We start from the raw sequence: 27,415 nt of genomic DNA, 5'->3' as shown, positions 1-27,415 counted from the left end.
GCAAGTGTAAAGAAATGCTGTAAAGTATGAATGCTTTAAAAATATATACATTTCAATTGTTTATCAATTTACAAAATGCAAAATGAGTGAACAGAAGAAAAACCTACATTTGGCTTTAACCATTTATACCAAGCAGGTGCCAATGGTCCATTCCATATGTAGGTTGAAACAGAAATAGCTGTGTAGGAGGCTTACTGGGTGAGGAACAGCCAAACTCTGCTACTAAGGTGAGGTTGTGGAAGACCATTTCATGTCATACACAATGGAAATACTGAGCACGGCAACAAGACACAAGGTAGGTATACTGCATCAGCAAGGTCTCCCCAGGCAACGATTTTGAAGCAGACTGGGGTTTCAGGATGTACTGTTTAAGCTCTTTTGAAGAAGCACAAAGAAACTGGCAACATTGAGGACCGTAGACAAAGTAGTCAGCCAAGGAATCTTAATGCAGCAGATGGACATCATGCTTGCTTCCCTTCAACATCAGAAGATGTCCAGCAGTGCCATCAACACAGAACTGTCAGAAACCAGTGGCACCCATCTACTGTCTAGAGGAGTCTGGCCAGAAGTGGTCTTCATGGAATAATTATGACCAAAAAGCCATGCCTGACATAAACAGATGCAGAAAAGTGGCAACAGGTGCTCTGGACTGATGGGACTGATGAGTCAAAATTGGAAATATTGGCTGTAGCAGGAGGTAGCTTGTTCACCAAAGAGCTGATGAGTGGTACAATAATGGGTGTCTGTCTGCAGGCAACAGTGAAGCATTAAGGAGGTTCCCTGCAAGTTTTGGGCTGCATTTTTGCAAATGGTGGATTTTTGGACAGGATCAATGGTGTCCTCAGTGCTGACAAATTCAGGCAGATGTATATCCATCATGCCATACCATCAGGGAGGTGTGTGTTTGAACCCAAATGTATTCTGCAGCAGAACAATGATCCCAAACATAGCCAATGTCCATAAGAATCATCTTCAGCTTAAAGAACAACATGGAGTCCTGAAAGTGATGGTTTGGTCCCAACAGAGCCCTGATTTCAACATCAAGTCTGTCTGGGATTACATGAAGAAACGGAAGGTTTGAGGCAGCCTACATCCACAGACGATCTGTGGTCAGTTCTCCAAGATGTTTGTAACAACCTACCTGTCAAGTTCCTTCAAAAACTGTGTAAGTGTACCTAGAAGAATTGATGCTGGTTTGATGGCAAAGGGTGGTCACACAAATATTTTCTGTTTATGTACTTTCCATTTTGTTAATCAATAAAAATAAACTATTAACACTTCTATTTCTGAAAGCATTCTTAATTTACAGCATTTTTCACAACTACCTAAAACCTTGGCACAGTAATGTATTTCTTCATGAAACTTATGTAGAATTATCTTTAGCATATAATGATGTGCATTCCAAATAAGGTATTGGATTGAACGGTTAGTCGGTTAAGTAATTAATGGAAAGGCCTGATGTCTTAAGAATACACCAAATCCTAGAATAGTTGGCATTTACTTTCTGAATTTTGAAATTGTGTTTTTCCTTATAGGGGCTAGTTAACTTTATTCACGTGGATGTATTTGGTCCATGAATGATGAGCAGTCACTTTGTGTACATAAGCCATTTAAAGTAAAACTTTGAGAGAAATATGCTAGCTGCCTGGCTGTTATACTGACCCACCTCAGGCTTTAGGAGTCACTGATCAAGAGCTAGGATGCAGCTCAGAGAAGTCAGTCAAAACTCCTTATCTGCATACTTGTTTTGGGTTAGTGATTTAAACCACCAGTTATAAGCTATGCCTGGCCACTAGTATTGTGGAATTGAAAGGTCAACAATGGCAGCTTCCTTGTTTATCTAGGAAAAGTTTCACACAATGGTACACCATTTCTACAATGTGTTTATTAGGGAAATGTGTGGAATTTTGCCTTTATCCCCACACTTCATGTTAAATGCTACTTAAAGGGGAACTTCACCATACCCCTCTTATTTTCTCCCTCATAGCTTTTCACTAGGTAGTGGTGTTCCATTGGGATCTGCTCCAGCGCTACTGTGTACCTGGTCCTACAGTGCTGCTATCCTCATCTGTGATGTCATCAGGAGATCATCTTTCTCTTCTGGGTTCTTGCAGCAGGCCCCCTGATGACCTACAAACACCATGGCACATCATCAGGGTGCTGGCTGGTAGTATTGGCAAGAGACAGCTAGCCTCCTAAATGATGCACCACAGTACAAACCAGTGTCTCATTAGATGTGCGACATAAAAAAAAAGCATAATAAAAAGTGAAAATGCAGTTTGCTGTTTTTAGAGAGGAGAGGAGGTAGGGATGAAATAATGGTGGCTGGTGAGGATGAAGGTCTGCTTTAATTTGATGGGACGTATTAGTATTACATGTGTAATTATATGAATATCTGTAAGGTTATATGTGCAGCTTTTCACATTTGAAGCTTTCAGTATGCATTTTACATGCATATTGTCATCTTTAAAGCTTTTCAATGAAAAGGGTCAAAACTCCTTTTCACGTTTGTGCACTTTCTTGTACCAACATTGCACAAACTAAAGAAATCCTGTCTTTTTCCTATGATGCCTGTTCACACTTGTGCAATTTTAACTTGTCCATTGTTGAAAATACTAAACGTCCTCCTTTTGGTGCAACTAATGCCCTGTACACACGATCAGACCTTTGTCGGACCAAATTCACATCGCAATTCCAACGGAATTTCATCGGAGGCAAAGGGAACACGTTCTCTATGTAAACTCAGATGGAATTCATCTGAATTTCCGAAGGTATTACTCCGATTGGGCATACATACGGTCGGAATTTCCGATAGAAAAAGTCTGTCTGACTTTTTCCAGCGGAAATTACGATCGTGTGGACGAGGCATTAGTGTGATTTTGACCCCATCAACGTTAATGAATTTGCATCAAAAACGGTAATTTGTGATTTCCGATGGGAGACTCGACAGGGTTCACTGCCATTAGTTGTGGATGGAAAGCCTGACAGCGCCCTCAGCTATTCACATATGTTCTCATGTATTTTCTTATGCAGTGATTACCCCAGGATATCATCTGCAGGTAATTGCTGCATGAGCAGTTATGTGCAAACAGTAACAAATTGTTTTCAGTGGGGATTCCCACTCCCAGCTAATCGCAGGGAACCCACCACTGGGTCTCCTTTGTATAATCACAAACAGCCCCATTTGCAAGTGCAGATGGGGCCTCAGATGCATTTTTTTTGCCATATTAAGAGTCCCTCCCCTAGACAGACGAGAGATATTGCTAGTCATTGACCAAAACAGAAATTCATGAAGCTTTAAAACGCATAAAAAATACATAAAATTCATTGAAAATAAACATGACAATTACAATGCAAGATTTGGATACAAATTGCAGAAGTTATAATGAGCAGAAAGCCTGCAATCACATTTGTAAGTGACCAGCAGTCCCACATTGCTAAACAGCATCATTGTGTTATAATCAGCATAACCGTTACATCATATGCATTAAAAGTATTGTTTAGGGACTGCTTCTTTTTCTTACAGCCTATAAGCTTTTCTTGGATCTCTGACTATAACAAAACAAATTATTTGTATCCAGAGTAATCAAGAACTTTCCACAGTTAATGAATTGTTCATCACAATACAAATATGCTCTTTTTTTATTGTTGTACTCCTTAAAGAATAGATTTCTATTTCCTTTTTTAAGAATATATGTTGCATGTGCACATTTTCAATGGCAATCTTTGAAATAGTTTCAGACATAGCATTAGCTATAGCATGAAGCAGAAACCCTGTCTTAATGATCACTGGGGTGGTACTGTGCCTCTAATGATTTTTTTCTCCTACAGACTCTGAATTCTGTGACCCCGCGACTACAAGCCGAGGACTGTAGCATAGCCTGCTTGCCCAGGAACCATGACAAGAACCGCTTCATGGACCTGCTGCCTCCTGACAGATGTCTGCCTTTCTTAATTACCATAGATGGGGAGAGCAGCAATTACATCAATGCAGCGCTGGTGGATGTAAGGAGATCCCCCTTTCTGTTTGATGTGTGTAGAGGACAGGAGTCGTAGCTGATCCAGCATGATTGATGAAATAGCACTGCAAACTATGCCAAAACAAATAGGAAATTAATGGGCAGTAATTAAAGCCCTGTTGTCATTCACTAAGATTGGATTCTCATGAAATACTGGCAAGTTGTTTGTCATTTTCAGGGTTCACCTCTTGTGGGAATGATTGTTTCACATGGCCCATTTATTTCCACTCTAGCTGTTAACACAACGCCTGGAAGCATTCAAGGTTAAAGAGACACAGGCTGAGGATCTGACTGCAGCTCCGAGGCCACTGTGCTCTGTGAGAAGTTACAAAAGTGTTCATATCTTCCCAGATGTCATTTAGCTCTAATGCGTGCTCCTCGCTTTCTTATGTTCAATGTTGTGAGAGTTCCCATTCACATCTGCTTGTTTCTGTGGCCAAATATCACTCACTTAAAGGGAGCTGACTGCATGGCACAAGCTGTTCTATTAGGACTGGTTGTATGCTAAAGCCAAGAGTACTTGGAGAATGTGTAATTAGACCAAACAAATTGGGAAGTATATTTTTAATTTCAGTTTTTTTTTACACGCATGCATGAACACCTAAAATGTATTTTTAAATGTCTTTTACAGAGAGCTGAAATTGTTATCTTCTATGGCTGCATATATCCTTGGTTATATATCGCAGAACCGCAATACCACGCGTTCCATGTTATTTGCTAAATTCCCACTAAACAATTTCTCAGGCTGAATAATTAATGGATACATTAAATTGCAAATGGAGATTGTAATGAACTACATTAGGCTGAACATTTTCTGTTGCATTTTGAACAGGCATTGCGATTTGTTTCATTTTGTTTAATTGGTTAAGTGTTATGCAGGAGAATGAAAGGCAATCAAATGTAAATATGCCTTGGTCTGTGTTTATGGTGCTGGGTTTCAAATATCTTGGCTTAAACCTAAAATATCCATCTTCTCTTATGGTTTGTGCTTTATTTATAACAGCTCAGTCTTGCTTATATTTTGTTTGTAGTTGTGAGTAACCCTGGAAAGGACTAGGTCTCTCCCTCTGCCCAGCTTCCATTGGTAAAACAATGCTAAAACAAGCATTTTACTTATTTCAGAAATATAGCTGAAAACATGTTTTAGCACCTATCTAGCTTGTTGTTCTTCGAAATGCACACATTCTTTATCATTTTGTAGCAAACCTGTAGAGTGAATCAAAAATTGTAACCAAAAATCAGTACTACTGTAGGTAGCTAACAGCATAAACTGTTGGCACATATCCCCTTTCTTAGCATTTCTCCAGTACCTTTTATAGACCCCTTGCAGTGTTGTGTATCTGCTCATAACAGAGATTAGACATGCTTGCGATCACATTTTGTGTTGCAATGCCTGGTATCTGAATGACCTTTTAGCCTGACATTGTCATGGTGGAGGCTTGCCTGTTATACCAACCATCTGTCTATAGACCAACCAAAAAACACTTATGTTATGACTTTCAGGCATAGCCAGCCAATTGGCATTGTTGCCAAAACTATGATTCTCCTATTCCATAGAGGTCACACATCTACTAAACCAGCATTTTTTTTTTCCATTTATGAATGTTAAAGAAGTAGTCTGGGTTGTAATAAACCTGTTCTGCTTTATAACCAACAGCAGGCCAAAAATGCAAAAGAGGTGTGAGAAATCGAATGTAGGTTGTCCTCTTAGGTTTGTGGCCATCCTAGCCAGCTTTTGTTGGCAACCTACCACCAACCATTTGTCTTATAGTTTTTATAAAACTATTGGTGGTAGGTTTTCCATGGACTGTGAAAGTGGTCAAATTGCCCAGTTTGCAGCCAGCATTAGAAATACAGCAAGGAAACATAAAAGTGAGACATACCGGTACTTTAAAAAATAAATAAAAATCTTTTGCAGAGCTACAGACAGCCAGCTGCCTTCATCGTCACCCAGCATCCCCTGCCAAACACTGTGAAAGATTTCTGGAGATTGGTGTATGACTACGGATGTTCTTCATTAGTGATGCTCAGTGAAGTGGATTTGACACAGGTCAGTTTGTTTTTAACTTATATGTAACTTATCGGGAACAAATTGCTCTTAAGACATGTTTTTCTCACAAAATTTGATCTCTTGGTACAGGGATGTCCACAGTATTGGCCTGAAGAAGGCATGTTGCGGTATGGTCCAATCCAGGTGGAGTGCATGTCCTGTTCAATGGACTGTGATGTAATCAGCAGAATCTTCAGGATATGCAATCTGACACGGGTACATATAAATTTTAAGATTTTTATTTTGTTATGATATTCTGTAAAGTGTGCCACAAAATCTTGACTCGAAGTGACAGTCTTTAGCCACCTATTGTATGTTTAAGGCACTTTGAAAGGCATTTCAGTTCTAATATGGATGCTTTGCCCTTTAATGTTGATACATTAGATCAGATTCATACATGGCTTTAATATTGATGAGTGCACAATTTAAACCCTTTTTTTATTATTATTATTATTTAAACAGCCTCAAGAAGGATATCTTATGGTGCAGCAGTTTCAGTACTTGGGATGGGCAGCTCACAGAGAAGTACCAAATTCCAAAAGATCTTTTCTGAAATTAATTCTGCAAGTTGAGAAATGGCAAGACGAGTGTGATGAAGGAGAAGGACGCACTATCATTCACTGCCTGTAAGTTATTGAGACATTGTGTACCATAGTGTCATCGTTCTGGTCCTTTTAATGTACTTACTGCTTGGCTTGGTTATACTGGTGACAAATTGTATGGTTTAAAGTTAGAAATTAGTGAATAAATGTTTTGGTTTAAATTTTTCTTCATTTTTGTTTGGCTCTATTTTTCGTGCTTTCATGAAGTCCATATTGGAAGTCCAAATATAAACTGCATTTTCTGCAAGATTCATGCTTGCTGCATATAATTACTACCTGTTGAATGCTTGTTAAAGAATTGCATTCCAATTCACCCAGTTAAAGTGCATGCACATTTGTTCTGTGCAAATGGGGCAAAAAATTCATGTTTGTTGGCTATTTTCTGTGCTGGATTTTGTTTTTTTCTTTGGTCTAAAATGAAAAATATGCCATATTGGCAACTGGATTGTGCAAAGTATCAGTTATTTCCTAGCTAAATTACTGTGGTTTCTTATATTTTTCTGGAGGCTTTTGCAGTGAAATCTCCCCAGTGGTATAGTTGCCCTATTTACCACCTAGAGTTCTCAATCCTAATGCTGCAGGTCATGGGTCTTTTTTTTTTTTTTTGCTTTACTTCTAATGTCAAAAGTATTCAGGATGACTGAGATGTAAAACCCCCCTTGTAATGACTGCATCAGGTAAGCAGTTGTGTAATTTAGGTATAAAGAATACTGCCCATAGAGTCCTTCGGGGGTATGAAAAGTTAATGGATGAGTGAGCTATTTGGCCTCTAAACTGGAATTTCACTTTAGATTGGACCGATGCCACCAATAACATATATTAATTCACAGTAAATCCTTTTTTTTTTTTTGCTTTTAACATCTCTTATATTTTTAGGAACAGTGGAGGAAGAAGTGGAGTGTTCTGTGCCATTAGTATTGTGTGTGAAATGATAAAGAGGCAAAATGTGGTGGATGTTTTCCATGCGGTAAAAACACTACGCAACAGCAAGCCAAATATGGTAGAGACTCCGGTAAGTGCGAGTATAATCATTGTCTTGTAAACTTCTACTGTGTTTAGATAAAAGCCAGCTGTGACGTATTAATAGTATACCCTACTGCATTCCAATATTGTGAATTAGGCTTAGCTTCCATTCGATAAGCTGATACAACTTTTTCTATTCTGTTATTTCATCATGGCATTTTTTTTCCTTGTTGTTCAAGGAGTTTTCTTTGCCTGGGAAAAAAGTTTTCAACATTGCAAGTGCAACATTGAATCTGGTGGTAGCATTATTTTATTGCACACCATTAATCTGAACTTTAGGTTTGACCAGGGGTGTCCAAACTTTTTTTCAAAGAGGGCCAGATTTGATAGTGAACATGCGTGAGGGCCGACCATTTTTGCCTGATGTTCTTTAAACCATTACAATTCGGTCTAAGTATGTTTGTCCGAGCGCTAATACACTGCCCAACAAGAATTCTCCTGCCTTTGTGGCTGTGTGTGGTGAAGAGTTAAGGTTGGGCATGTTATTTGTATCTATTTATATAGATGTATATCTATATAGATATATATCTTTTGTGGCCCCAGTGAATCCCCGAGCACCGCTCAACACTAAGGATGAGCTCGGGAGTGTTATTTTATGTATACCTTATTTATTGGCATATAACACGCATAAGAGGGAAGTTTCAGGGGGGGAAAAAAACAATTTTAAATTAAGAACTGTGAAGCAAAAAAAGGCTCAGTGCCCATCAAGGCAGCCTCCCCATTGCCCTGAATGCAGCCTCCCCATTGCCCTGAATGCAGCCTCCCCATTGCCCTGAATGCAGCCTCCCCATTGCCCTGAATGCAGCCTCCCCATTGCCCTGAATGCAGCCTCCCCATTGCCCTGAATGCAGCCTCCCCATTGCCCTGAATGCAGCCTGATCCATGCCCATTTGCAGCCTCAGAGGGGACAGGGAGGGGGCGGGATGAGCGCTAACAGATTACATGCAGGAGAATATCCTGTTTTCTCGACGGCCTCTTTAATACCAAGTCCTGCCTTCTATGATAGACAGAACAGTTGTCCAAAGGCAGCCCAGGAGACAGAACTTCCTAGTACAGATGCCGCTGAGTAAGCGCTGGTTATACCCCTTCCCTGTCCCCTCTGAGGTAGCACCAATAAATACAGTATATATCTTTAGTAGCCCAGGGGCCGCAAAAGATATATATATATCCAAATTACCAGGGGGGGGGGCACATTAAACTGGAACAAGGGCCGCATTCGGCCCGTGGGCCGGACTTTGGACATGCCTGGGTTAAACAGTGTAGTCAACACTACACTGAACATTCCATCATATAGAAGCTGACCTTTTAACTTTACACCTTCAGTGGTGTAATTGAATATTTTCTACCATGTACAACTATTTTGTCCAACAGTGGAAATTTTTTTAAAGTATGGAGAATGTGAGAACAGCAACCAGGTTTGACCAGAAGTTTACCATGTTTGATGGTAATTCTTTTAGAGCAGGCCTTGTTGCAGATCTTGTTCCTGGATGTCTAAAGGTAGTATACAAGCACAGTGTTTGTCTGATCACGTTTATTACAAAATACCTCAAATTTACAACATTGGGCTAGACAATATCAATAGCTAATCTGTTTTGGGGTATGTTGTAGCTGATAAAATATTTACAGGGATAGATTTTTTTTGTAACTAGAGCAATAGAACTGATCTGTATTCTGAAAAATGCTGCCAACAAAATATCTAGATCAGGTATTTGAATTGTTTCCAAATGAATTCTTCATTTTACCTTTTATCTTGAAAAAATTCACTCAAATGCCTTTTACATTACAGTACAACAATTCATCCATATTTAACACTGCTCATCAATTCATGGTAATGTACTGTTTGCACAAAATGTGGTGTCCCCTAGGATCTTCAGCATATCACTTTTGCTGAGGAAATAAGGAAACCAAGGCAAATTATGGAAATGCTCCAAAGCAAACATTCCTCAAATGAGCGGTGCAGTTAATGAGAAATAATGTTTGTTTGGATAATTGCTTTCTAATTATTATTTTTATAGAGGATGTTAATATGATTATATATACTGTGTATTTAAAATGGAACATGTTTTGTTTCTAAAAATTCTAAGTGGTGGTCAATCTATAATTGCATATTGCTAGTGTACATTTTAATTCTGTAGTCTTACTTTGATCGCTGCTAGAAGAAACTAGAGCCAGTAGTACATCAAGAGCTGGATTTGTACTTCCTCAATGGAAGAAGGCTAGCCCTTTTTTTCGCTTTGTATAGCATGTGAAAGGCTTAAAACATATGTAAATGAGCGGTTTGTGGCCACATTTGGGTACATGAGGGAGAATCTCAACTCTTTCTGTCTGATCGGTGCCAGACAAGAAACAATTGAAAGGAGTAAAAATACTTTGTATACAAGGTAATCCTAGCAGAGAGCACAACAGGTTGTTTGCCTAGTGATGGAATCCATCCCTGGTATATTCCTGTCATTGCCACTCCAAAGTGCTTTCCAGCATGGCACTGTAGCTGCCTGTCATTGCTTATCATTGTGATGTGCTACAGATATTTTAGTAGTTAATAGACTATGCTAGGAATTCTGCAACATTGTGCAGTTATTTGTTTCTTGTATCATGAAATTCACTATTGTATAGTGATCTAAACTGATATTGAGTTAACTGAACTTAGAAACAATTAGAAACAATTAGGCTATGTTCTTACATTAAATTCATGTTTTAATATGCATTAACACATGCATATTTTGAGGCATTGTTATGTGCATTGAGAGACCTCAATGAGTTAACTTATGCAGGTCAACATACCAAGAATCTAGTATACAAACAATATTTTTTAGGGTAGCACAATAGTGTGTGTTGGCATCAAAAAAGGTCTATCGTCAGAAGAACATAATGCTTGTTAAACCACCCAGGGCATCCTGTGCACATAGCACTTGTCCCTTTCTATATCCATGCAGGGGTTGCCAAACTGGTGTCCAATAACGAGCTCTGCCCACCCACCTAGCTATCCAACAACACAGATCAACTGAGAGAGGTTCCTGAGTGGCAGCTCATGAGGGAAAGGGGAATGCACTCTTTCTACAGTGAGGGAAAAAGTATTTGATACCCTGCTGATTTTGTCAATTTGCCCACTGACAAATGATCAGTCTATAATTGTAATAGTAGGTTTATTTTAACAGTGAGAGACTGAATAACAACAAAAGTAAAACAGAAAAACGCATTTTAAAAAGTTATGAATTGATTTTCAATTTAAATAGTGAAATAAGTATTTGACCCCTTCGCAAAACATGACTTGGTACTTGGTGGCAAAACCTTTGTGGGCAATCAGAGGTCAGACATTTCTTGTAGTTGGCCACCAGATTTGCACACATCTCAGGAGGGGTTTTGTCCCACTCCTCTTTGCAGATCCTCTCCAAGTCATTAAGGTTCCGAGACTGACGTTTGGTAACTCAAACCTTCAGCTTCCTTCACATATTTTCAATGGGATTAAGGTCCAGAGACTGGCTAGGCCACTCCAGGACCTTCATGTGCTTCTTCTTGAGCCAAACCTTTGTTGCCTTGGCCGTGTGTTTTGGGTAATTTTCATGCTGGAATACCCAGCAGGGAAGGAGTTTCTATGATCTGCTGGTACATGGCCCGTCAATCATCCCTTATGATGCGGTAAAGTTGTAATTTTCCTCTTGGCAGAAAAACACCCCCAAAGCATAATGTTTTCATAATGTTTTCACCTCCATGTTTGATGGTGTTCTTGGAGTCATAGCAGCATTCCTCCTCCTCCAAACACGGCAAGTTGAGTTGATGATGGAAAACAAGCTGCGCAACTAATATAAACATACACATATCTATAACACGTAGTGATATGATACAGATGAAATAAATTTGCATGGAACAAAATGATTTGTCCAAAAGGTGAAATGAAACCGTCCCAAAGGTTGTGTATTAAACCAATAGAAAAATAAAGTGAAAAATGAGTCTATCAATACAAAACATGAAACACAAAAACGTGCATCTGATGGTTACTGACAGTCATTTATCATTTTCCTTCAAGTGGATAGTGACATCAATGCAAGGAGACCTCAGAATAGTGCACGGATAGATAAGACACCTCCACCTTTCAAACACACTGCCCCTTACCAGAGGGGAAGATCCCAACTAGAGATCTTCTGACGGCAGATGGCTTACTCCCCAGCCCAGGGCTTGTGTGGCAGGATATCCAAAAACCAAGATTTCTCCCAAAATGGACCGATGATTAGTGTAGTTTAAAACCAATGTGGAGAAGGAAAAGAGCTGACATAGTGTGAATCCATATAGCAGTTTATTATAAAAAAAATTAAATCACACTTACAAGAAAGTAGATAAAATTTGTTTGTGAAAATATAGCCGGCCGGCTAGCACAACCCGTTCACTCCGGGACACAGTATGCGGTTATAGACGTCAGCACGCCGCTACCCTACGCCGTTTTGTCTTAGAAGACTTCGTCCAGGGGCATACTGTGTCCCGGAGTGAACGGGTTGTGCTAGCCGGCCGGCTATATTTTCACAAGCAAATTTTATCTACTTTCTTGTAAGTGTGATTTTAATTTTTTTATAATAAACTGCTATATGGATTCACACTATGTCAGCTCTTTTCCTTCTCCACATTGGTTTTAAACTACACTAATCATCGGTCCATTGTGGGAGAAATCTCGGTTTTTAGATATCCTGCCACACAAGCCCTGGGCTGGGGAATAAGCCATCTGCCGTCAGAAGATCTCTAGTTGGGATCTTCCCCTCTGGTAAGGGGCAGTGTGTTTGAAAGGTGGAGGTGTCTTCTGTATCCGTGCACTATTCTGAGGTTTTCTTGCATTGATGTCACTATCCACTTGAAGGAAAATGATAATTGACTGTCAGTAACCATCATCAGATGCAAGTTTTTGTGTTTCATGTTTTGTATTGATAGACTCATTTTTCACTTTATTTTTCTATTGGTTTAATACACAACCTTTGGGACTGTTTAATTTCACCTTTTGGACAAATCATTTTGTTCCATGCGAATGTATGTGTTATAGATATTTGTATGTTTATATTAGTTGCGCAGCTTGTTTTCCATTGTACTAGTTTTTTGTGGGTATCTCACTATTTAAGCTGCTAGCATTGTAACTTTAATTTTAGGTTCACTTATCAGACAGCGCAGTATCACCACATTTTTTTACCAAGTTGAGTTGGTGCCAAAGAGCTCAAATTTGGTCTCGTCTGACCACAACACTTTCATACAGTTCTCCTCTGAATCATTCAGATGTTCATTAACAAACTTAAGGGGGACCTTGCGGGTACTGCAGGATTTCAGTTCTTCACGGCGTAGTGCGTTACCAATTGTTTTCTTGTTGACTATGGTTACCAGCTGCCTTGAGATCATTGACAAGATTCCATGTAGTTCTGAGATCTTGCATGGAGCCCGAAACCGAGGGAGATTTTGAATTGTTTCTTCAATTAGCGAATAATTGTACCAACTGTTGTTGGTCTTGTGGCCCATTCCAGCCTTGTGTAGGTCTACAATCTTGTCCCTGACATGTTTGGATACAGCTCTTTGATCTTGGCCATGGTGGAGAGATTGGAATCTGCTTCTGTGGACAGGTGTATTTTATACAGGTAACAAGCTGAGATTAGGAGCACTCCCTTTAAGAGAGTTTCCTAATCTCAGCTCGTTACCTGTTGAGAAGACACCTTAACCACTTAAGACCTGGACCAAAATGCAGGTAAAAGACCACGCCCCTTTTTGCGATTTTGTCACTGCGTCGCTTTAACTGACAATTGTGCGGTCGTGCGACGTGGCTCCCAAACAAAATTGGCGTCCTTTTTTTCCCACAAATAGAGCTTTTTTTATTTTTTGCGCTATAAACTAAAATAGAGCGACAATTTTGAAAAAAAATCAATATTTTTTACTTTTTGCTATAATAAATATCCCCCAAAAACATAACATTTATTTTTTCCTCAGTTTAGATCGATACGTATTCTTCTACCTATTTTTGGTAAAAAAATCGCAATAAGCGTTTATCGATTGGTTTGCGCAAAATTTATAGCGTTTACAAAATAGGGGAAAGTTTTATTGCATTTTTATAAAAAAAAAATTTTTTTACTACTAATGGCAATCAGCGTTTTTTTTCGTGACTGCGACATTATGGCGGACACTTCGAACAATTTTGACACATTTTTGGGATAATTGTCATTTTCACAGCAAAAAATGCATTTAAAATGCATTGTTTATTGTTAAAAATACAGTTTGGGAGTTAACCACTAGGGGGCGCTGTTGGGGTTAAGTGTGACCTCATTTGTGTTTCTAACTGTAGGTGGGTGTGGCTGTAGGTGTGACGTCATTGATTTGTTTCCCTATAAAAGGGTTTACACGACAGTGAAGAACGGGGAAGCCGTGTTTACATACGGCTCTCCCCGTTCTTCAGCTCTGGGGACCGATCGCCGGACTCTAGCGGCGATCGGGTCCGCGAATCCTGCGGACCGGGTCCCAGGGCTTCGGACCAGGTCGCGGGAGCGCGCCGCGTCACACCTCTGGGCTTTATACAACCACGTACAGGTACGTGATTGTGCCCAGCGGTGCCATTCTGCCGACGTATATCGCCAGGCGGTCCTTAAGTGGTTAAATGTGTTTTTTCTGGATATTTTTGACATTGTCACTCACTGTTAAAAATCTACCATTAAAATTATAGACTGATCATTTCTTTGGCAGTGGGCAAACGTACAAAATCAGGCGATCAAATTTTCCCTCACTGTAAGCTGCCAGTCAGAACTCTGTTGTGCTGTAGAGTCATGACTCTTCATCTATCTTTTTTAGTTTACAGAGAGTCTGGAGCTGCAGTCTGATGTTCAGGGGCATGGAGGGAGTGGAAACTGTCAGTTTGTTTTGTGAATGGGTGCAGCGCGAGAAAGGGCTTTAATTCACAAAAACACACGCTGACAATAGTACACATTTGCCCCCTACACTTATCTGAGACAGCCTAATATAGTAAGTACCTTGTGTTGTTGTCAGCTTGTATTTTTGTGAATTAAAGCCCTTTTCTCCAGCTGCAGTCATTCACAACACAAGCTGACAGTTTCCACTCTCTCCCCTGTATAGCAGGCTCCAAAGTAAACAATATAGAAGAAATAATGGGAGACCGCACTGCAGAATGTAGTGGGGATGGGGCTCAGCAATGCCAAAAAATAAAGATTTATTTTACTTTTAACTTCAGCCCCTTTCACACGGACGTGTTTGTGCTCCGCTTTGCTTTGCAGGGATCACTCCGTCGATCCCCGCTGAGCAGGCAGATGACAGGTCTGTCTCGGCACACTGTGCAGGGAGCGACCTGTCAGAGCACCGCTCTCCCCTATGGGGGATCGGATAAAGAGGGACCGTAGAGTGGATTGGAGCAGGCCGGATGTCAGCGGATATGTCACCACTGACATTCGTCGCTCTGTAGAGGTGCAAGGAGCGTTCGTTCAGGTCCGCCTAAAAAACTGACAGGCGGCCATTACCGGTCCACCCATGTGAAAGGGGCCTTCCACTGCTTGGAGTTTAATGGGGACACAAGCCAGGTGCACAGCGACCCTATGGGGCACATAAATTTTTTCTTCTGGAGATGACAACACCTATTGAAATCACTGTTTGTTTTTCAAATTTCTATACATTTTACGCCTGTGTAAGCAGGCATATCTATTTGGTTTGTCCCGATACCACTTTTTTAGGACCGAGTACATGTATCGATACTTTTTATCAAGTACTCGCCGATACCGATTACCGATACTTTTTTTAAATCTCATGTGACAGTGGCACATGTGTCAGTTTTTTTTTTTTTTTACAATGCTTCCTTCCCTGGGGGGGGGGGGGGGTGGACAGTGTTGGTGTGTTTTTTTATTTTATTTATTTTTTTACAATTTTTTTATTATTTATTGCAATTCCTTTTTTTTTATCAGCTCTGTTGGGGGCTTTGGTGAGATATCCGGGGTCTTAACAGACCTTTGACATCTCCCCTTCGAGACAGAGAAAGGGACTAGGGACACAGATTCCCCAGTCCCTTTCTCTGCAGCCTCAGCTGTACTGAAAAAGAGAGAAGACAGCGGCTTTTCTTCATTCATAAACTGAAACATTGTAAACACAGTTTACGATGTTTCAGTTATGTGAATGTACAGAGTCATCACTGACTCTGTACATTCGGAAAAGGTAGGAGCTAGATTTACCGGCTCCTACCGCCGCTCTCCATCCTGACAGATCGTCTCCATCCAGGACACGGCGGCAGCACGAGAGGGTGGGGGGGAACGGCGGCAGCACAGAGTGGGGAGAAACATGGTGGCAGCACGGGAGGGAGAAACACGGCGGCAGCACGGGGGGGGGGAAACACGGCGGTAGCACGGGGGGGGGAGAAACACGGCGGCAGCATGGGGGGGGGGGGAACATGGCAGCAGCATGGACGGAGAGAGAAAGGGGGGAGAAACACGGCGGCAGCATGGGGGGGGACACGGCAGCAGCATGGACGGAGAGAGGGGGGGGAGAGGAGGAGAAGACACACGGCGGCAGCAGCACGGATGGCAGCACGGAGGGAGATGGCAGTATGGAGTGGGACACAGAGGGGGGCTGGAGGAGGATACGAGGACAGTCAGCGGTGATCAGTGCTTGTAACTCCCCCACCGTACTGATCACCCTGACTGTCCAGGTATCGGCTGAAGCATCGGAGCATTTGCCCGAGTACAAGTACTCGGGCAAATGCTTGGTATCGGTCCCGATACTAGTATCGGGACAACCCTAATATCTATATATCTATCCCCTTTTACTACTAGATTATCATTGGCCTTCTTTTTAAGTGAATTCCTTTTTTATTTTTTTATATTGAGTTTTAATTAATTCTAGCCTTCTAAAATTACAAACTTTCAGGTTTTAGAGGATATAAATGGATATGAAGGCATGCTGTCAGTAAAAAAAAAACAGACACTAAGATAAATCAATCTAGAAGGCAGTTTGTGTTCATTTCTGTCTATTATTGACTTGTTCTGAAAACTTGGCTCTCACATTAACAAACGTGCTTGGTTCTCACATACTGTTATATCTACAAGCCAAGACTAACCGTGCTGAAGTTAACACACTGTGCCTGCTGAAGATCAGGTACTAACTCATTTTTATGATGCCGCTCGGCTGTGAAGTCAAAGGTAATGTGATTTACACATACTGTTGCAGTATAGCAGAAAAAAAAATATGACTTTACATTTCCGACACGCACTTGAACACATTTTTCAAGGAAATATATCTAGATATAGGTAGTGCGGTGATCATGGATGTATTCATTTGTTTTGACATCTGTGGCACAATTTTATCATAGTGAAGCTCATTCCAAATGCTTCATTAACGTTTTTTTTATTTGTCCTTGATAGCTGTGATCAATGATTAGCTAACCTTTTTGTAACCCATAGCTTTCCTGAGCATCATATTTTACTTCTCTATGTGACAGCTCATGTACTGCAATAAATACCATATATACTTACCTTTTAGTGAATGTTTCTGCTCCTGGAGCAGAGCTAAAACTATCCAATACCATATTAAATGCACAAAGCACTAGGCTGTGGTCTCAAACTTTTTTTACACTACCTTCAAATTTAACAACTGAGGACAACTCCAGGTAACCGCTTTAATAATTTAATAAACTGCTATATACAGTATGAGACGCAACCGTCAGAAAGACCACTCAGTTTATCTTTTAGGACCAACATTAGACACAACATTTTTTGTTTTATACAAAGTTGGTAATGGTAAGGACCTCCTGTCAGGCGTTTTATTGCTGTCTGTGTTGCCTTTGGAGAAATGTATTGTAATTTCCAGGCCCATAACTGGGTTTTACAAAAACAGGAAGAGAGGGGATCTCTTGCTAATGCAGAAAGAGCATGCAACAAAACACATTTATTTATTATAGTGAGAAGAGGTTGAAACATCTGTCAGGTTTTTATTGTATGCTCTCTTCCCTGGTGACTCCTATGCCTTCTAATCCCTCATCGGGACAGGAATTGAGGAGAAATTGCCTCAGTGAGAACAGACCACAATAAACGCAGGAGAACGTTTTTTTGCTGTAGTTGAGTTTTATCACCAATTTGTTTCTTGGCAGCAAGATGGTCTTGTGAGAGAACTGCAGTCATTAATATGTGCAATGTATTCTCCCATTTGTTCATTTATAATGGACAGTGGACAGCGCTCTCCATTTTCTGCTATACTCCACTATGTTACTACACCCCACAACCTGTATTTTTCGGCTAGCCCATTTATAAAATGCAGCCCATGGTGTGGAGACTGAGATGTATTACAGAACTCCCACTGCTTAACACATGTGACCAAGCTCTCCTTCAGGCCTTTTTTTTTCCTTAGTTAATTTCTCCAGTTTAATATAGTTACTAAAAGATTTAGCAAAATGCGAAATAAAGATTTTCGAAAATATGAAATAAAAGTAATAATAAACCAATATGCATACATATAATGTGTACAATATATTACGTAACTGAACAGGCCATTTCTCACAAGGTACAAACAAGGGAAGATAGGTGGAGTTAAAGTCCACAAGTATTAAAATGTCTAAATGTCCATGTGAGGAGGTGCTTACTGTCATGGCAGCTCAGTCTAAGGTGCTGGAAAGAGCTCTGTAGGCACAAAGAGGGAGAGACCAGCGCCAACTAAGTGTAGCTGTTAAAATTACTTTAACATGGATAAATATCACTCACAAAAGAGAATGAAACTCAAGCATGTCACGATGGGTATAGAATGTCATTGTCAACAAGAGTCCCAGTCTCTATCTACCAGAGATGGATGGCTGTAGTCCAGGCTGTATGAAGCACTGGAGGCTCCCAATGCTTCCTGAGTTTTTGAGATGAAGAGCCTGGCAGAGGTGACATCACGACCCGAAGTAATGCAAGAACATGGCAATGCATTTGTGGAACATGCGCTACTACTTCAGGCCATGCTTTAGGTACAAGGCCTTAGAACAAAGAAACAATAAAAGAAGAATACGAGAAAAGAGTGGAAAGAGGGAAGGAAATGGAAATTGTGAGAAGGAAGTGGGTAAGGGACACTACACAAAGGAGACAATATCCCATCCCTGAGACCACAGGACCTCATATACCTATGAAAGGAAAGTCTGAGAGGTAACACCATTCAGGTCGTGAATAATTCGTCCATGGGATCAAAATTTACTATATTTGTCCTTCGACAAAGTACATTTTTTGTTGATCATTGTACCATTTGGCAGGCTTTTAACCACCTGGAAATTCAACGAGGAAGATTTTCAGTAGTGAGCAATAGTTTGGCATTAAAAAACCCAATTAATTTGACTGTTTTGCGATTGTAAAGGGGGCATATTCCACAAGGCGTCAACTGGATCCTTAAACAGTTTACAATCAAAAACTGTATGTATTAGCAAGTATACTATAATCCACAGCCTCTGTGCCTTAGGGTCCATCCACTGTATGTGTAACATAGTTCTCTCCTGCTCGCAACCTCAAAAGAGAAGTGCTCAGAAATGTATTTGGAAACATGGGAGGAAGTTAAATGCCATTGCATCAAAACTTTTTGGTTATACCGCTGCTTTATTAATGGGCCCCATAGTTTTAAGGATGTTCAGAAGATAAGTAAAACAAAGTAAACGCTGGGATGGAAATCCAATCCAGTCACTAGTTAACCCCACCCCCTGACACACAGTTTGTGCATAGCATTTTAATTTAGCAATATAAGGTAGATATAGGCATTATGATACTTTAAAAATTGAGCCCCACCTTGCTTGTTCCAGTGCCTAAAGAAAGAAAAGCCTCAGGCATTGCTGTCTGATAGTCACTTCATATGTGTAAACACTTTAGAGCGTTAAGGTTTTAGATTTTGCAAAGAGGTGGCATGGCCAGGTGCTGTCATAGAATCGCCTCCCCAAAGTAACACATTTTATTATCCTCTTTAGGGCCTTTTTACAAATGCTGATCTTGACTCCGTACCCTTTTTCCTGCATATAAGTTCTTGGCAAAGAATACCAGAATCAAAGCATTCTTGGACAACATGATTTACCACTTAAACGTTTTAGTGTGTAGGCTAGTATAATATTCAAACACTGTCTCTTATTCTGTCTCTTCACCGTTGGGTTTCTCAAAAAAATTAAGAGGAGCTAAACATCCTAGTTATCATAGTTTTTCCTCACTCACTTGCATGCCAAAAGAAAGTGTGCTGCCATCTAACCACCGCAAATGCACACACATGCACTTTCTGTGTGTTTTGCATCCTTATCTGGCAGATATAGTTATGTTAAATGTAATCTGATTGACAATACATTTTTTATGAGTAAAAATGGTTTCTTAGGGCCAGATTCTCGTACCTGCGGCGCAGCGTAACGTGACCCGTTTACGTTACACCGCCGCAAGTTTTCAGTCTAAGTGCCCGATCCACAAAGCACTTACCTGTAAACTTGCGGCGGTGTATCGTAAACACGTCCGGCGCAAGGCGGCCCAATTCAAATGGGGCGGGTACCATTTAAATTAGGCGCGCTCCCGCGCCGGACGTACTGCGCATGCTCCGTTCGCAAATTTCCCAACGTGCTTTGCGCGAAATTACGACGCGCCGACGTGTTGAGAATCGTGACGTGCGTAACGTACTTACGCCGGGAAAATAAAAAAATTCAAAAGCGACGCGGGAAAGACGGGCATTCTTTAACATGGTGGAGTAATTTTACACCATGTTAAAGTACCCCTATTTTTTCGACGGGAATCTAAAACTTGTAACAACGGGAAAAACCTTTGTGGATCGCCGTAACTGCTAATTTGCATACCCGACGCTGGTTTACGACGCAAACTCCCCCCAGAGGCGGCCGAAGTATTGCATCCTAGGATCCGAAGGTGTAATTCAATTACACCTGTCGGATCTTAGGGCTAGCTATGCGTAACTGATTCTATGAATCAGTCGCATAGTTAGAACGTCCCTAAAACAGAGATACGACAGCGTATCAGGAGATACGCCGTCGTATCTCTTTCGTGAATCTGGCCCTTAGTTCATGTATATTCACTTGCAGACCAGACGAAAATCATGAAATCACTGCTTGTTGGATTAGGTTACATTATTTTCAGGTTTACAGGTTTACAAAGTTGTGTGGTCAGTAAGAATAAAGTGATATTAAACCCACTGCCACATTTTTCAGTTTATATTATGGTTATATAGCATTAAACCTGGATGCCTGTCTTATAGTTTAAAGAAACATTTCTAAATACCTTTTTAATGCCTTGTAAACCATTTTGTAGTGACTTTGTTTCATTAGCTCAACACCACAGTGTGAGATCAGTGGGCAGAGTGACCTCAAATGCAAACTGTAACATCATTGCAGTACACTTCAATAGAATAGCAACCAGTCTGCTCACACAGGGAGTCAGTATTGAGAAGATATTTCTCTCCCTGGTTTACAGGTCACATGTTTCACACTAGGCATAGGCTATAGGGACAATTTACGGATTACTTTTGCCAGCAGCTCTGTGCTAAACCTGGTAAACCTGGGACGAGTAATCCTCTCAATCGTGACCACTGCTACAGTTCTACCTTTTGGAATCGCCCAGCCAAGCCGAAAGTAGTCAGGGCACTGAAAAGACATTGTGGAGCAAGCGTAGAGTATGTGGCTGTTGCATTGCCACACAATCTGCTGTTATTTTGTTGACACTAAGAAGAGGGAGTACATTGGAAACAGCAGGATTCACTAAGTATTTATCAAAATATATAAGATAAGAAAAGGTGCATAATAAATTCTGCAATTTTTTAAATACTGTTTTTATTGGCGTATATAACTCACTTTTTTACCCTGAAAATAGAGGGTAAACTGTGCATGCGTGTTATACGCAGGCGGCGTGGAGAGTTTTTTTCCTGAAACTTCCCTCTTAAAGTTAGGGTGCATGTTATACGCCGATAAATACAGTATAAATGCCAAGAGAAAAGTTTTGGGTTTATAGAGCTAGTGGTAAAATCATGGAAGATCGTATCATGCCGGTTAGTGAATGCTATCAGATCTTTTGAGTAAAATGTTTCTAACACATTTCTTTAGACTCTACTAGTGGTCATTGTAAACGTTTATCAATGTTCTTATTTGCTAACTGTTTTAAGGTGGTACCTACTATTCTTTTCTTTTTGTTTTTAACAGGAACAATACCGTTTTTGCTATGATGTTTCGTTAGAATACCTCGAATCGTCGTAGTTGGATGTGCCAACCTGCACCTAATGTTTGGACAGATATTACTCCAGCTGTGCAAAGGGGATTTTTACACCGGACCTTACGTTTTAAACAAAAAAAAAAACTATATGAAGAGAAAGTATTTTTCTTATGACTTTCTGTATCTTCAAAAAAAGAACTTGAACTGTTTTTATGACTGTATAGAGAATTGATGGATTTGGTGCCACATTATCACACGCAGTGCTGGAGGCAGAAGCAGGACAAGTCTCTGTCACAAGGATTTGTATGTATTTGTATATGCAGCCGTCTCATGAGACAACTTTAGAGCCAATATGTTGCATGTGTCTATATTTACAATGTGGCAGTTTTCACACACTTTTTTTTTTTTTTTTTATAAGAAAATATGTTTAACAACGATGCAAAGGAAAGCCGTGCAGATTTGGCGGTAAATTCTCTTTTACATTTTAAGTGTCACCGATCTGTACTTGGCTTACTATTCTTTTCATATGTTGATGGCTGGATCATACCATATATATTATTTTGGAAAAACAAATCCCTAACATAAGCCAAAGAGTCAATTGTAAATATGTCAATATGGAGAAGCACACTCTGTATTTATTGCTTATTTACATTCCTTTCTTTTGACGGCTGAAGGAACAGTCATTTTTCCTGGGGAAAGCTTTTTGCTGAAATTGACGGCAGTTTATTTTTGTATGTATTGAGTGTAAGTAAGAGGCATCTGTTTTTTGCATTAACCCAAGAGCAATGTTTTGAAGATGTTTTGTTGTGCTCATACTGGTGAACTCAAGTTTATGTGACTGATTGGTTCTGGACCATCTTTAAAAGCCGGACCAAAGTGATGTAAAGTTTTCCACAAACACTTGTACCTATGGATCAAATTACTCTCACAACTTATGGGAATCAAGGCAAGCTATAGCCGAGCCCTGGGCCACATTTTAGAAAAATTCCTAATGGGAGATCAAGAAGTTAAAACGTTGTGGTCCAGGTAAAGAACACTTGTGATTGCCACATTGTATCGAAATGTGTATCTTGATGTTTACAGGACTGTAATCTTTGGGCTCTCGGAAAATCTATTTGAAATAAATAAATATCCGATTCAAGGTGTGTGAGTTGTCCCATGATTTAAAGAGAACATTTTTTCCTGTTGTGGTATTGCATGACATGTGCTAGCAATATTTTTTATGTTTTTTTTATTGGCATGAACATTTCATATGTTCAGATTGTGTAGTGGTATAGGTGTCTCTAAAGTATCAGGGCCTACATGTGTGTACTTAAAGAGTGCAATCCCATTCAGAATAACCCTACATATATACTGGAGGAGTAGTAGACTAACTGGCCTATGATGCTTACCATCCACTCACACTGCATAATCCATTACATTTCCAAGCCATGATTTAATCTATTTTCAATAGGCTATGTCTTTAAAAGATATTGGGTGACACTGAGGTGGCTGCTCTGTGTTAAATCATGTTTCCAGTTCAGCTTCCCCCCAAGTGCATGCCCAGTCACTGCATAAATGCTCACAATGTATGGGAATGAGTGGAACCTCAGCTGACTTTCCCTTTCTGGTGGTATCACTTTAAGTTTGTATGTATAAAATCACACAAAGAGAGAGTGTCAGATCTGCCTACAGGACACCCAGCTGAAAGCATAGTTGCCATTGCCATGTGAGATGGCACACAATTCTTTGACCTGCGAAATTGCCAAGATAAAAAAGCCTGTTCTTGCCCTTTCTCCTTGTTTTTTACCATTATACCTAACCAAGTGTTTTGCTTCATCTAGGGTGCACTTTTATTGATCTAACTATAATCTCTATAGATCCTTTTGGAATCACATGAACTTTTAATAACTGGTGTTTATATGTGAAATATAGAATTTTAAATGCAAATGTATGACACATTTATGACTTTTCCTATTTTATTTCATTTAGTATTTTAAGTAAATTGTGGGCTCTAATATGTTTGTCCCTCACTGATAAACAATGCTTCAACATGAAGAGTTGCTTATACATTTTTATCCGTTACTGTCCACCTGGGTGGCAGTAGCAAACTCCATTTTGGTGGTTGAAGGTGTTTATTATCATTTAGAAACCTGTTTAAAGTTTTCAGAAAATCTCTTTGGCATTAGGCCCTAGATCTGTTATAGAGCAGATAAAAAAATTACTTATTAATTTGTTAGCAACTTCGATGTCTTTCGTTCCTTTCACACAAGTTTTGTCGGCTCCATTCAGCAGGGGATCCCACTGCTGATTCACAGCTGAACAGGACAGATGTCGATTTTGTAACATCGGTGCACGTTTTGACAGCGGACATCTGCTGCTGGTTTAGATTACTCTAAAGAGGAACACCACTCGGAGCTTCTGCTCCTTTTCAGGCGTTAAGGTCACCAGAGGGTCCACCAGTAAAAGAACTGGCTTGTCCCAATCTGCCTAATTCTGCTTCTTAAATTGCTGTAGTTTCTACATTTAAATATTTAGGGATACCTATTAAATCACAAATGAGTACATATGTGTAGAGGAACTTGGTCCCATTACCTAAGCATCTTGGACAAGTGGGGAAAAGCTGGAGCAATTTGCCTTTAACAATAATAGGCAGAGCGAATTTGATAAAGATGATTATCTTATATAAGAATTATTTTATATAAGCTCCAAATAAAACTTTATGAAACAAAAAAAAGATAAATATGATATGGGTGCCACAATTATTATATCTGCTACATAATTTCCCCATATGGCTACCATTGAAATTTTTACAACAAATAGATACCCTGTTTAGAGACCTTATTTGGAGATCTAAACATCCCTGGATTAGATTGTAAATTCTGCAGCTGCCTGGGGCGGACTGCCCGATCCCCGCCCCCTATTGGTAAAACATGATATCGGCGTATAACATGCAGGCACTCTTTACCCTCTGTTTTCAGAGGAAAAAAGTGTGTGTTATATGCCGATAAATACAGTAATTTTCTTGTACACTTTTCCTTTATATTTACCAAAATCATATAATATGATTTTAAACCTAACACTTTTAATTTGTATGCATTCAGGCAGGCTCTTGCACGACATAGTTGTAGGTAAATCTAAAGGAAATTGAACAAGAAAATTGTATAATGTATGGCCAGCCTAAATTTTATAGGGTCAATGTTTCTGCTCCCCAGATGCTTTTTCCAAGTAAAAACCAAAAAAGTTTTGTAAGCAGCGGTTTAAAGCTCTTGATTTTTCCCTTCTTCTGGGTGTTTTCTTGTTTGGCTGGATCACTTCTGGTGTTTTGGCATACACTTTCATCTGTTTGGATTGCTTTTGGAAGTCCCTATGTTGCTTAATTATCATCAAACTGTGTTCCATTGAGGGACACGGCTCCCTCCCCTTGTATGCTTTATTTTCCTTGTTGAACTGCTTGGTGCAACTGGTGACATGTCAAGGTTATAAGGGGTTGGGGTACAGGCCTTCAGTTTTCATGTGCCTAGTGTTCATTTCTCCTGTAGTTGGCAGAATGTAGCTTAATTACCATCAAGCAGTCTACCTCAATGGACTTACAGTAAAATACCTTTTTCAGAGTAAAAAAAAATCCCAATATTTCACTCAGTATTTGTGTACCCTGTTTTTTTGTTTTTTTTTTTGCTACAAGAATGTTTTTACTGAATGGCATAAAGAAACAGCAAATCAGAATCTTCCTTCTATTAAGACTTAAAGCAGCTGTGCAGGACTGGCATCACTCTGAAGGTCTAACCAACTCCAGACAGAACTTATTTTTATTTCCATAGCATTGAATTTTGATTGTCATCTGTTGCACCGTTAAGTCCTTGTTCTATGTGAAACACGTCACCTGGACAAAGGGGACCAGGCCTTCAATATCCTGACAGAGAGGTTTTAATCTTTCTCCAGTCTACTAAAAGCAGTGTTTTTTGACATGGTGTCTGACATCCAATAAATAGAAATCTTCCAAGTGGAGACACATACATCATTCTCTATTTTATCTAAATGTAGAACAAAAAGCTTCAGCCTGGGTTGAACAATACATTTTGCAACTTTTTTAATGTAGAAATTATTACAAGACAACCTCATAAATCAAAACCTTTACATCACTATAAACAGAACATAATTTTAAAACCTATTAATGTACAGTATTGTGCAAAAGTTTCCGGCAGGTGTGAAAAAATTATACCACAAAGCTGCACTGTGCCTTTAAATGAAAAGTGCTCAAGTGCAACTGCACCTATACAAAATTGATATAAAAAAAATGATACAGCAAAATTCATATCCATATTAAAAAAAAAAAAGTGTGCGTCATTCTAAACCACACCGGAAAAGTAAATCAAAAATAGGAAAGGACTTTATAGACACGCCTGTAAGGTCTCATGCACACTGGACGTTATAATAACCTTATAAAGATGCCAGTAGCTTTGCATTGTGTTTTTCAACCTTTTTGGCAATAGCACTTTTTTAGCGTTGGCATCATTTAATGTCCCCCCCCCATTAGACCAAAAATGTTAATTGCCGGTGAGCCGTGTTTTTGTGCGATTACCTCACCCCCTGTTGGGGTTGAATGATTTGCCTCACAGATTTACTGATATACATCTTTTTCATTGAGTCTTTTTCATTGAGACCTTTGGTTAATCTTGGGAGCTCTGCTATTTTTTGATATATTTATGACAATATTTCCAATCTCCTGAAGACGCGCCAATGGGCGTAACATATAGAGCAATCCATTTTGTGCCTTAATCACCAACCGCATCAACTTTTGGAATGATCCAATATGCAATTACGTTTATTTTGTGTATATATTCATAAATGGTAACAATTGGTACTAATGGTGGTATGTTGGGCTCCATGCGGGAACGTTTTTAGTTATATGTATGTATCAATGAAAAATATTATATTTTAAACAAACTAATGGGTGTGCCTATAAAGTCCATTCCTATTTTTCATTTACTCTTTCCAAATTTATTAAAGTGGAGCTCCACCAAGAAAAACTTTTTTTTTTTTTTAAATGCTTTTTTAAAAAAAAAATTATACATACCTGAGTGCCTGTTGCTAGGCAGATCGTCCTAATCTGCCACTTCCTGATCCGCGGTCAATCTTCATTCTTCTGTTCCTCGGCTGCCTCCTGTGGAATGGTGGAGCGGTGTCTTCTGGGACATTGTGTGTGTCCCAGGAGACATCATCCATTCACGTTGCGGCTCGCGCATGCGCAGAAGGGAATCGGGCGGTGAAGCCGAAAGGCTTCACTTCCTTATTTCCTTACCGAGGATGGCGGCGGGGCAGCCGAGACCCGAGCGTTTGCTCGGCATCGGCTACCGTCATCGCGAGCACCCTAGACAGGTAAGTCTCCTTAGTCAAAGTCAGCAGCTACAGTGTTAGTAGCTGCTGACTTTAAATATTTTTTTTTTTATAACCGGACCTCCGCTTTAATAGTGTTGGCACGCAGTTACCCGTGTATCCATAGTGTCATCTTTTGGTTATACAGTAAATCTATTGTGTACACACCTAAAATGTGCTGTAATGCAACTTATTTATGTAAACAATTCATACATTTTACATAAA

General features: G+C 39.8%; 1 protein-coding gene across 16 annotated transcripts in view; it reads left to right on the top strand.

Moving 5' to 3' along the window:
• PTPRK (protein tyrosine phosphatase receptor type K) overlaps positions 1-22,976 on the top strand; it is a 564,328-nt gene extending 541,352 nt beyond the window's left edge. For all 16 annotated transcript variants that reach the window (XM_040350403.1, XM_040350400.1, XM_040350398.1 and 13 more), the window contains 6 exons: positions 3,832-4,005; positions 5,938-6,069; positions 6,160-6,285; positions 6,532-6,695; positions 7,548-7,683; positions 21,826-22,976. In XM_040350403.1, coding sequence (XP_040206337.1) covers positions 3,832-4,005; positions 5,938-6,069; positions 6,160-6,285; positions 6,532-6,695; positions 7,548-7,683; positions 21,826-21,879 — 786 coding nt within the window. In that variant the 3' untranslated portion in view covers positions 21,880-22,976. The remainder of the gene's footprint in view (positions 1-3,831; positions 4,006-5,937; positions 6,070-6,159; positions 6,286-6,531; positions 6,696-7,547; positions 7,684-21,825) is intronic.
• Positions 22,977-27,415: the final 4,439 nt, after the last annotated feature.

This window comes from Rana temporaria, chromosome 4 (assembly GCF_905171775.1).
Source record: "Rana temporaria chromosome 4, aRanTem1.1, whole genome shotgun sequence".
NCBI lineage: Eukaryota > Metazoa > Chordata > Amphibia > Anura > Ranidae > Rana > Rana temporaria.
The sequence above is the reverse complement of the archived record's forward strand: the minus strand, read 5'-3'. Positions and strand labels throughout refer to the sequence as shown.